This window comes from Poecile atricapillus, chromosome Z (assembly GCF_030490865.1).
Source record: "Poecile atricapillus isolate bPoeAtr1 chromosome Z, bPoeAtr1.hap1, whole genome shotgun sequence".
Taxonomy (NCBI): Eukaryota; Metazoa; Chordata; class Aves; order Passeriformes; family Paridae; genus Poecile; species Poecile atricapillus.
In genome coordinates this window covers 46,957,896-46,970,470 of record NC_081289.1, presented here as the reverse complement: position 1 = coordinate 46,970,470, position 12,575 = coordinate 46,957,896, and the positions used below count along the sequence as shown (strand labels likewise).

The 12,575-nt window shown below is 37.3% G+C and overlaps 1 protein-coding gene across 1 annotated transcript in view; it reads right to left on the bottom strand.

Moving 5' to 3' along the window:
• Positions 1–12,575, bottom strand: part of LOC131573649 (A disintegrin and metalloproteinase with thrombospondin motifs 20-like) — an 84,314-nt gene that overhangs the window by 9,906 nt on the left and 61,833 nt on the right. The window contains exons 29-30 of the mRNA XM_058827802.1: positions 2,205–2,372; positions 830–1,003 (exon numbers count right to left, since the gene is read on the bottom strand). Of these exons, the coding sequence (XP_058683785.1) occupies positions 830–1,003; positions 2,205–2,372 (342 nt within the window). The remainder of the gene's footprint in view (positions 1–829; positions 1,004–2,204; positions 2,373–12,575) is intronic.

Below are 12,575 nucleotides of genomic sequence, written 5' to 3'. Positions count from 1 at the left end.
TTTTTTGTTTAATGTTAAAGCCTCTTCTGTACACCATTTCAGGTATTACACATAATTTTGGTTTTTCTCTCTTCCCCATCTTTATATGTTTGCATGTTTGCAAAAATAACAAAAGTTATTAAATTTTTAGCATGTAGAAAATAGTAGTTACACCGTGAGAAATGACAGCTCTCTCCTGAAGGTATCTGTAGATCTTCTAAAATATAAAAAAGCATGTTTGGTAAGAGAATGTTGCATTTTATTTTCTTGCTTCCTCTTTGGTAGGAGAATTATGATATTTATTTTGCTTATTTTCTTTAACAAGAAAAAATGCTTCAGGTTTTTAAGATGTTTTAAATCTTCCATACAAAAATAAACACTGTTGTCCAAAGATTTTACCTCCAAGGTGTTTACTTCCACATGACATTTCTTCTGCATTTCTGTTCTTAAAAAGCTGTTTTTTAAAAATATATTTCATAATAAGGATTTATTAAACATCTATGTCTATCTTTCTATTAAAAACTATGTAGGGAAGTATGTAGAGACAGTCCTATCAATAAGTACCTGCTCAGAACTCTACCAGAGCTTTTGTCTACAACAATAGACAAACAAATCATATAGAGATTATAAAAAGAGAGTATAAATAAAGTCTTTGGCATTTTTTGTCACTTTTTAAGTTTTGCAAGCTTGGCCTTCAACATTTCCAGCATGGTCATTTGTTATCCTGCAGCTACTAGAAATGCATCCAAATGTGGGGGGGGGGGGGAAGGGAAAAAATAACAGAAACCCAAATTTACTATGCCATATTACATAACTCAATTAAGTCATACAAGTTAGAGAGCTTACTTACATTTTGCCATTCATGCACCAGCCACTGGTACGGGAGGCAGGCGGGCAGGCGGCAGTGCCTGGCGCTGGCGGGGCGCAGGTCAGGGCTGCACATCACATCACTCACCCGCCCCAGGCCTGTCACCTGACAGGAGATGTCCCTTCGCTGAATCCCCACTCCACAGGATACAGAACACTAAAATTGATCAAAATTAGTTGTGCCACTGTGAAACGAGACACCTCCCAGAAGGGAGTACAGCTGTCATTAAAAGTTCTTAGGATATTATTTAAAATATACTCCACAGCCCTTGTGATACGAGTACAATACCTGAAGAAATTTATGCTGAAAATGCAAAACTACAATGAAAACATTTTAAAAATACAGAAAATAATTGCATCTGAGGTACCTGAGCTCTCTGCCTGCTTTAATTCATGATAGGGGCAATCACTATAGGCATATATAAAGCAAAAGTTTACATTTTTGCAAGATCAACAGCTGAAGGTCTGAGTTTACATCTTGTCTTTATTAGAGACTGACAATCTTGTCTGCTGTTTTAAAATGCAAACACTATAATAAAACAGAAGACAATTTCAGTGTTTCAGGTTAGAAAATCTTGCAAACAGTGTAATATTCTGAGGACACTAGTTTTGCAGGTAGTACTAAGAATTTTGAACCCTGAAGAGCTTAAATGCCAAATGCCTTTTTTCCCTTTCCCTGGCCAAAGGAATTTCACTATACCACTAATGCCTGCTGAGATAAACAGCCCCCTTTTAGCCTAGGCAGAAGCACAATTATGTCCCAAAGCCTACCTAAAGCTCAGTCATAAAGTTCATATTGTTCTATTAAGCCTGGCCAAAATGTGGAGAGTGTTACTGTGTCTTTACCAATGTGGGGAACTGTGTATTGAGTGAGTGAAATGCAAAATACTGCAATGTGCTTAGTTTCACACAATTTTACCACAAGATGAGAGATGTTTTATAAGACCAAACCAGGAAAAAGGCCAGTATTTGTGCCTACAAGCTCTTTTTCTTGTCCTTTTCCCAAAAACCTGGTTCCATTTCACTATTTAGACTAAGAGAGCATATAGTGATACTACTGAATTCATTGCAGAAGGTAAGTAAACTTTAAAAATTTACAGTTAATTTACAAGATAAGATGAGGAAACTCCTAAGTAGTTACTCTGTACAAAATTCAGATTAGCAAATTATTTCAGTTTTCACAGACATTTATTTTTCATTAGTCTTCAAAGGAAGAAAAAGAACATACAATGAAGTACTTGTTAATTTGTAAACTTCATTGTGATGCGCGTACTGACAATCATTCCCACTGAAGCAGTGTGTCATGAATATGATCTTGTATTTTCATGGAGAACATAATTATGGAAGCTTTTACATACCTCTTTCCATGTGCTGGTCTTCCAAGAAGGACATCTTCCAGCTCTACATATTTTGTATGTTCGTGGTTTTTTCAAATGTTTGCAGTGGTCTTCTGCTATTTTCGCTTGGAAGCTGTTAATACAATGCACATCACGAAACTTCAAACCTTTTCCACAGGAAACAGAACACTGAAAAGAGAAGTGTTATTTCACTACTTGGCTAAAAATCTCAGAGCCATAAGAAAACCAGAAGAAGCTGTGGTCTCGCCCAAAAGGACTCAGCCATTATAGGAGTTTCTGTATTATGACAGAACATCTGCTGTACGTGTCCGAAGTTTCTCTGTAAGCTCTCTCGTACTGAGCATTACTGATCAGGTGCCAAGTATCTCTCACATCTTGTTCATTCATTGATGTTATCATTGAGAAATATATGCACTCAGCCATCCATATCCATGCAGGAGACAGCTTGATATCATGATCTCACCAGAACTTGCTCTAACAGCTGCCTGTTTCCAGCACTGCTATTTTCATGTAGGCATGATGCTTATGACAAGCACCAAAGAAAGGAAAATGTAGAGTCATGGCTATGTGTGTTTCCAGCTAGTTGGCTACAAAGTCCTGTTTGCTTGGCAACTCCCCTCCATGAGCTTTGGGTGGTTTTATGGTATGTGGCAAAGAGGCAAGAGAAGAGGTATGAAGTAGACACCACCAGTTAAAGTGCAGTCCTTGAAGGCGTGGACTTGCCCCACCACCCCAGTGTCCCATTTTCTCCAGAAAGCTGCTACACAGCTGGTTCTAGGACCTGCCTTCCTCCCTCCAGTGTCAAACGGAAGGGGCTGAAGGTTTGTTCTGTGAAACCCACCCTGGCAGTGTGCCCTAGCCAAGACTACAGCGTGCCCGATGGATCAGGCTCTTCTGGAGAAATGGCCATTCCTCTGCTAAATTGCTGGACTGTGTCAGACTTCAGTGAGGTTTGATTTTAATTCCTCACATCAGGGATGTCCTGTACACCTACAGAGTAGGGCTACAGGACATAGGGAACTTTCAGTCAGACAAGGAAGTCAAACATCTGAACTTATTCCACATTTGATGGCTACTCAGCTGATTTCTCTTGAACATAAACAATGTGAATATAAGTACTCTAGTATTTTCTTCTTAAATATTGGAATGAATCCTATTTTACTTCATCCTATAGAAAATTTAGATCAATGAAGATGATTATTTTCTGGCTAAAAAGAGAACATGCTTAATTTGTTCTAGGATTTCATCCATCCTTTATTTAACATTTGAAAAAGCACTTCCTATGGGAAAATAATTCAGGCAGAAAAATAGTAGTCCAATAAAAATTGAATTTTTTAGTGGATATGAAAAAAAATTTAAACATAGTTTCCTCAAAAGCAATGAAGATATTTCTCCTCCCTTTATGTTACATCATCATAATCTATACCATTAGCATTACATGCTAACTTAAAAAAAACAACATTTTTGAATACATATGTCTTCAATTTTCAGGAAATTAAGTTCAAGTCATTCAGCTTGCAGTATAAAACCTGGTAAATAATTGCCTGAGAACAACAGTTGGATAAAAGTTTTTTAAAATAGAGAATAAGCAGCTGTCATAAATTAATCTGCTAGGTAAGGAACATTTTTGTTTAACAGTTTTTAAGCAGAATCTCTCAGCTTACTCAGTTGTCCTCAATATCACATGGATTTCTATGTCTTTAAAGATTTATATGTATAATCTTAAAGGTTTAATTGAAACTCCCACTGTGTTTAAAATTAAATCTTTGAAGAATGAAGCAATGCAGTTATCACACAATACAATGGATGGCATATTTCTCTTATGCAAATATATTTACAAAAAAGATAAGTGCACTGATTTGGCCACAGTTTGCCTTCTACATGTCTACACCAAAATATCCATAAAAAGGACGCTTGTGTCTAAATTAAAATATTTGGCTCTCAGCAAAACCTTTAAATTTATCTTCTTAAGATAATGTTCTTGTAGTTTTACAATTCATGTTTTATTAATCTGGAAAATACTTTAGGACAGGAAAATAACAAAAGATATCTGAAATTTTAATATATGCCTAATGTAGGTCAGAAAACTTAAAATGCTCAAATCATATCATTGTAAAACCCTTTCAGAAAACTTAACTCTGAATTCAGAAGATTTATTTATGAAAGCAAGCATGATAACTTGTATGCATAATAACTAAAATACAGTTACTATCTGATAATTGACTCTATCTTCCCTTAAAGCTTTTTTTTCAAGAATTTCAGACAAACTATAGACATAAAGGACCCCTAAACTCTAAAGGTTCTTCCCTTTAATTCTTTAGTAGGAAGCAAAGTGCAGCACAGTTACTTAACCTCCTCCTGTGATGTGTTGGAAAAATACTACATGTCCCCCCTTCCTCAATGGCCTCCTCTGCAGAATAAATCAGGCAATTATACAGGAATTAAGAGAGGGAGTTCAGAAAAGAAAATACCAGTTTAGACATTAAAAATAACAGAGGCTTTATGAACAGTTATTTCTAATATATGACTCAAATATCGTTTAGCTCTGATGATAAATAGTAGTTGAAACCAAGGTATCTTAAGGTAAAAATGCAAAAACACAGATGAAAGATACCTAAAATCTGAAGGCAGAAATTACTTTCAAATATTTTCACAATGTTTGTATTTTTAAAAAATAAAAATTATAGGGAATACAGTTTATCTTTTCAGTAATGTAACCTGTATAAGTCATCTAATTTATTTTTCTCTGCTGAAAAAGATAATAAGTTACAAAATATTGCCAACTCATACCATATAAATACCCACACTGAAATAACTTTTTCCAGGGAGATTTTCACTCCACATTAATTTAATGTTATGTTTAAAACTTAAAAAGACATGTTTGACATTTTGGGACTATATAAAAAAACATTAAATCCTTAAAAGTGTACAGAGACAGCATTTCTGCATACAGAGCTGCTATCCTATTTTTTCCCATATTCATCAAGATCTGACTCTCTGTTTAGACGTATCCAAATCTTCTGCTGAATGGACCTTACACTGAAAAAAAGGACCATCACTCTGCAAGAAGTGATTCACTTGTATGCTCTTAGGGGTTTCAACTGAAGAGCTTTTCACCTAGGGATTTTTTGTGGGGTTTTTGTTTGTTTTTGCTGTTGTTTTGTGGTTTTGTTGTTTTTTTTACTTAATTCATGAAAGAACACTGATGTTTAATTCATTATATTAACATGGTTTTGCTCTGAAGGAATGAAACTCCTGATGCTTTTAAAAGCTAGAAAACAGATATTAAGCATCTGTAACAGATATTAAGCATCTGCAAACTTCTGCTTAAATGTAATTGCCAAGACTTAAAAACAAATAAAGCACTAAACCAAGATGTGCCTCTCAGCAGCTTTGCTACACCCAAGTGCTTGGGGTACTGCATCTCTTGGAATTTCATGGAGCTGCTCCTGCCCACTTCAGAGCGGTTCCACAGTGCCAGATTCTTACATCTGCTGCAGTGACCATCCCCCATCAATCCCAGTGTGAGGAATAGAAACATAAATATCTCTAAGGATGAGATCCTTTTCAATTCCACTGTGATCTCAAGAAAATTTAGGCAACTGATTTGAGGATTGCTATTCTTAAAGCCTTGCAAGCATATCTGTTTCAGAAGCACCTAGATTGCCCTGAGCCACAGCCAAGGACCTTAAAAAAGTTCTCCTAAAAAGTGCTAACAGTCTAATTCTACACGCAGGCACAGTCTTTTTAACAGACTGTCTGACTCAATGCTTTACAAACACATGAGGACAATTAACATCCTGAAAACAGATTTTCCCCTATTTCTAATAACAAATTAAAGAAATTGCTCTAAGCATACTCTGAGTGCACAGCAGGTGAGTGAAGCATTTTGCAAAACAGAGCAACTGATGATATTTAGTACAACTGAAGAAAAATAAATGCTCCAATTTTATTTATTTTTTTTTAACACATGAAGAAGATAATACATTTGCCATGGATGTAGGAGATCCAGGATCATCAATGGAAAGTTAGAGAGGATACATTATCCTGCAAGTACAGTATTCTCCTGAAATTTGGTATATGCTGGCTTCATTCCTCAGGTAATATATAAAAAAGTTCTTAAAAGCTTCCTCCCAAAGTGTTTTGGCATCATATGCAGGCAGGCTCAGCTACGTTCTTTACCATATAGTGACCCACCTTCAACAAGAGAAGATTATTCCAGTCCAATACACTTCTCATGGGAGACTCCTGACATGCAGGTGTGTCGCCTGTCTTCCATTACACAGAACAGATAGCAACAACAAAACACTGAATCACTCAAATGCTGACTAAAAATGTTTTATCAATATCAAGTGGGGGGTGACTTTACATTTCCGTAAGGACAGTGTATAGATCCTGCTCAGTTCCTTGAATGAAAATATATTCCATGGAAGATCTGAGTGGTATTTTGAAGTGCCTAAAGACATATAAATGCAGGTCACAGGGAAATGTCTTGCACTGATCTCTATCCCCACCAGTCAGTATTCTCTTTAGCGAGCTGCACCTAAGACACCTGCCTGCCTGGCTTTCCTTCAGCTCTGCAATGTCAGTAAGTGTCAAATTCTCACAGGTGCAGGAGCAAAGCCTTGTTCTGTGCTCAGGAAGCCACCCCCGTCTTTGTGCATCGAGCCCACAGTGATGCACTTAGAAGGCTCTTACAAGGCTGAACTTTACCCTCCACGAGCCTCCGTTCCTACTTGAAGCTCCTAACGTGTTATTACATGCTCTCTGCGGAATACACGCTCTCACTTCTTGGTGCCCACCCTGCTGTGGTGGTGAACTTCCCAAGGCTTAACTTTCCTGGCCAGGGAAAGTACAACTGAAGTAATTCTGGCTGCTTGACCACTCTCCACTCGAACGTGGTCCTTGACTTCTTGAGCGTGGTTCTCACAGCTCAACTTGTCTTTAATGTGGTTTCATTTGTATGGCATTCCACACAGTTGGAGGTATATGGAGAGAGAGCAGAATATTTTCCATATATTTTCTGAAGATTAACCATGTAAGAAGAAAAAATCCATAGGAATGTTAAAAAGAAATATGAACATTTCCTCAAAAAAATGCAAATTGAAAAAACCCCATCCTGTTACCATTTTACACAGAAATTCTAGCACTTGTCTCAACATTGGATAAAGTAATATTTCCCATATGTCATGTTCTTTTAAAAACATAAATCTGCAGTAAAAATCTGGATTTCATTACTATTGTTCAAAGTCATTCCATAATACTGGTAACTAGGATTCATCTGTTTGTGTTTTCTTCATAGCAATAAAGTTCTGTAGGGATCATCCTGACAAAACTCATGCTTTCTGTGGCACAGATGGACTCCCAGATATGCATGCCATCATCAATTTCTACCAAATTAGAGCTCTTTCTGCAGCAGACATGCAAATTCTTCAAGTTCAAGTTCAAAAAAGCTTTTTGATTCTTTTGCTATTATTATTTCATTGAAAAGTTGAAGACCTTGTATTATTTGGTATATTCTGTACTAAATTTCCTTAACCTTTTCTTTAAAGGAAGTGCTTTGTGTAGTTTAGCTGGTAGCCTAGTGGGCTTCTAGATACTGAAAGACAGACTAGTAAACAGAAAACATGTAATAGTTTCTTTTTGTATTCATATTAGATATACAGACACTTAAAATATAAATGAGTGACTAGAAGAGAATAGAGGGTAATGTTCTTCATAGTAGCTGGTGCAAGCTTTTGGATTTGTGACCAAAACTGTTGAAAACACATGGATATTTTATTTATTGCTGAACAGTGTCACACAGCATCAAAGACGCCGAGAAGGCTGGAGGTGCAAGAGTGGTTTTGAGGAGACATAGTCCAGGCCAAGTGATGGTCAGTAATAAAACTGTGGGAAGGAGAGGCATGTGGAGTGATGCCATTTGTCTTCCCAAAAAATGATCACGCATGGTGTAGCCCTGCTTTTCTGGGGATGGCTGAACATCTGCCTGTCCATGGGAAGTGTGAATGAATCCCTTGATTTACTTTGCTTGTTGGTGCAGTTTTTGCTTTATCTATGAAAATTACTTTCATGAACCCATGAGTTTTCCTAATTTATCCCTGTAATTCTCTCCCCCATCCCACCAAGGGGGAAGGAGGAAGTGGTTGTGTGGGGTTCAGTGCCTACTGGGGTTAAGCCACAACAGCAGCACTGAAAAAGGATAAAACATATTACATATCTTAAAAGGTATTTTCTTCCTTTTTTTGCCCAGAAACTTCTATGACTGGTCATGAAGTTCAGTTTAAAACAGGAGTAAACATGGTAGTTGCTTGGCAAACTACATTTTGATGCTGTCTAGTTGGCCCAAAAACCTGTTCTGACTCTTAATATTCTGGAAGTAGAGTGGAATCACGACTGCTCAAGACATTAATGAAACAATACTTTGAGCACTGTGTAGTTGAGAAATACCTTGAACTTTTCATTTTAGTATTAGAATTAGATCTCCTTGTGTCTGCGTCCTCTGCTTGCTGCTTCTCCCTAGGGGTTTTTGTGCTGCATGAGCACAACATGCATTTTTCAGCTAAAAGCACTAAGAGTCATTTGTTCCTTTAAATATGTTTATAACTGTTAAAAAAAACCCCACAGACTCTAATTAGGTCCTACTGAATTCTTTGATTCAGAGTCAGTAATTCTTTGCTAAAACAAATACAAACACTTGTGCCACGCACCCAGGAAGGACCAAGGATCAAACATTCCATTACTCCTAAGAAAGAGTGGATTGAACTCCAACAAGCATGTGTATGATTTACTATTTTATCTAAGTTACACCTGTGTCAGCTACAGAAGTTACATTGAAGATATTTTAAAGTTCTCTCTTTGAGCATGGCTTGATTTCAGTGTTATATCACATTCCTCCGATGTTCATAAATATCTCTGTATGATTAAATTCTCCTTCCATCTGCAGTCTATAAGTCTGCTTTGATGCTTTGATTGTGCATTTGCAGCTACAGAAATGGAAAGGAAGATGGCAAGGCTAAGAAGGATTTACAGAATCACCCAATCCATGATGCTGCTCAGTTTGAATCAGCTATACACGGACCATTCCTGAGAGTAGTTTGTCAGTCTTGTCTTAAATGACAGGGATGCTACCATCTCACTTGCATGAAGTTCATCTTTTGCTCCTTCCCAGGCATTAGGCAGAGAGAGGTCAAAAATGTGGATATTCTTCTTTTCAACTCTATAGTGAGACTTCACAGTACAAGCTGCCAGTTCTATGCCACAAAAAAGGCATAATTTTTACCTGTTGCAAGTACTATCACCTAAAAAATACAGATTTAGATTATCTGTCCAAGACTGAATTCTCAATGCATTTGTTAGAGCTGCCTGATAGTCCTTTCTGAAGCCTTGCTAAACCTGGATTGTGGTTCTACCATTGCCATGCCTCACCTTAATCATGATGAAAAATTTTTACAGACTCTGAAATTGACTTTTAATCCCAGATCCTTATCCATCCAATATAAGCAGTATGTTGTCGCAAGCTGTGAGGATATTTTTATGAGGTCATCTAACCTGGCCATACCTTTTCTGCCAGGACTGAGTACTGTATGCTCCATGAAAAAGCTGCTTCTTCTGGACTCCTTTTTAGATAATTTTGTTTCAACTTTCATTTTAAGGGTAACAAAAAACTCCTGAATTCCCACTTTCCAAGCATGCTGAAGTATATCTATTTAGCAGATGGACATAAATGAGAGGCTACATACATCTACATACAAACAGAAAAAGCAGGAATGATGGAGGAATAAACAGGATTAAGGACAGATTTCAGGACTGATGTGGATAACAGGAAGGGAAAACTGCTACGAGGATATATCTGGCATCTACTAGGAATGTGCTATTCCCCTTAAACATAAAGACATCCTGATTAAAACAAAGTCAGAACCATCAGCACATACATTGAAGGTAAAAGGATTTCATGTCTGAAGAAGCCACATGCTAAGAAACTTTAGACGACATTTTTTTAAGTTGACACCACATGGTCTGAATTCTTATGTCCAATGCAGCTGGCAGTATCCTTAATACCAGAAAATGGCAATCTGTCTGGATGTCAGATAACAACCATACTCTTTGCAGCTGGTGGAAAAAATCAAAACCAGAGCCCCTGAGATTCCACTAAAAGATCATCTACAGAATGTCTTTTATTCATTCCAGTTAGATTTGTGAGTAAGTCTTAGTTAGGTCTACCTTTCTGACATCTCAAATACCATCCATTTCTCCAAGTTCAGAACAAATAAAACAGATGACCAGGTCCTTCTTTGAAAGACCCATCACATCTTTCCCCCTCAGGATGAGCACCACTACTCTGCCCATCACTGCCTAAAGCCTGACATCCTTCTTGAGGCCAGCTGCAGAGCATTTGAAAACCCGACCATGCTTGTGAGCAGAGCAGTGAGTTACTATGCTCAGCTCCCCACCTACCACGATACTCAGGCTTCACTGTGTCATGTATTCCTAGGCTGTCTACATGTACCTCATAAATTAGACTGAGCTTTTCCAGACAGCAGACTTCTCTTTGCTTTACCTACATGACTCACATAACACAATTAGATTTTCAAAAGAGCTTTTAGTTATTACATTAACACAAGAACAACGGATTATGGAGATGTTAATGTGGGTGGAAATTTAAAAATAATAACCCTGTTTTCATGAGTTCTCATTCAACAGTGGTGACATGTATTTGCTATCTCATTTACCTCTTCCTTTATATCTTCCATTTTTTCTCTCGATTACAGTAAAAATTTAATTGTCTAGTTATTCTTCCTGCCTTAAGTGCTCTTGATTTGAGTCCTCTTTGTCTGGTTACCACCTGAGAATCAGGAATCCAAGAGGTATTTCTGCTTCCTCTCAGCAGCCATTTGGCAGGCTCAGCTACCTTACGTGCAGTCTTAAATTTGTCATTGAAGGTTCTGCATGAATCTCTGCTAGAAACTTCACCATCAGCCTTCATTGAAGCAACATTGAAACTGTCATCCATGACAGTATGTATTAAAACAATGAAAAGTATGATCAGCTTATTAATTGCTGGGAGTGAGAGAACAGATAAACTACTGTGTTCAGCCAGCATTCCTGCAGCAACTTATCTGGTATGTGTACCTTCTATCATCTTTCAGTTGAATGATATCTACAACAGACAGATGGCTGAGACAAATCACAATTAAAAATACAGAAACATTAGTAAATTGAAAAACCAAAACCAAAAAACCAACATCCCCAAAAAACAATTCTGCCTTACCTTTCCCTCTGAAATCAGTGAGCTAGACTCTCACTAGGTCTTTTTTGAAATCTAATCTACAAGTATAAATTTGTGTCAAATTTACAAAATTGTAGTCCTGCTCTGTGCCTTTGATACCTTCTGCAAGAGGTTCATATGGGCACTTTCACCATTACAGCATGGCAAATGTCAAATTGCTGACTTGGCCAGACTTCAGCAAGATTCATCTCTCTGTAGAGATGAGCACTAGTAGCCATGTAGCACTAGTAACACTTTTAAGAAATTACATGAAAGCAGCAGCACTGGAGACAGTGAGTGAAGTGCAAGCATCAAGAAATGGAGACAGGATATCTTAAGGAAATCCACCATGAGAAAAAGAAAATCAGGGGGTTCTCTCTGTTTCAAATAAATGGATTCAAATAAATTTCTGGAGACATTTTTCAAACAGTGGACAACAGAGGTATCTGTGTCCATCCAGCAGCTGTGTTCAAAAACCTCCATGAAAACCAAACAGCAACCCAAAATTAATCCATTTATTGCTTCCAAAAACTGGACACAGGTTAACAAACTGTATCACAGGCCGGTTATCCTCCAGCCTCCTATGAAGCTGGGGAAAACCAAATAAATGCACGGGGATGACACAATCTGCACTCTCACTGAAAAGTAACTTTGGCCCCTTGGGAGGGATATTTTGTTCACAGGCTTTCACAATGAAAGTTGGAGCACATTTTTATTCTGTTATCTCTGGGGGATCTCTGTTACGGAAGCTACATTTCCACAAAGGGGTTGCACAGTTAAAAAGCCTTTTCTTGTAATATTTTAACTAATTAAAACTTCATTTTATTATCTTAAGGGTCTTTTCAGTTAACCAGTTGCAAAAGTAAGTAGACATAAGACAGTTTTACAACAGTAGATGAATTAGTTTCAGGTGAGTTTGCAAAAATCTAAATATGAGCAAAAGAAATGCTGGATCCCAGCAAGTGCAAGCTCTGATTTATCATTTTTAGTCAAGTTAGCAACAGCAAAACAGTAGCTCAGAAATTAAAGGAATTACAAATACATGAACTCTGTGTCTTTCTGCTCTATGAAAAATATTACTTCATATCACAGAAATTTTTTTC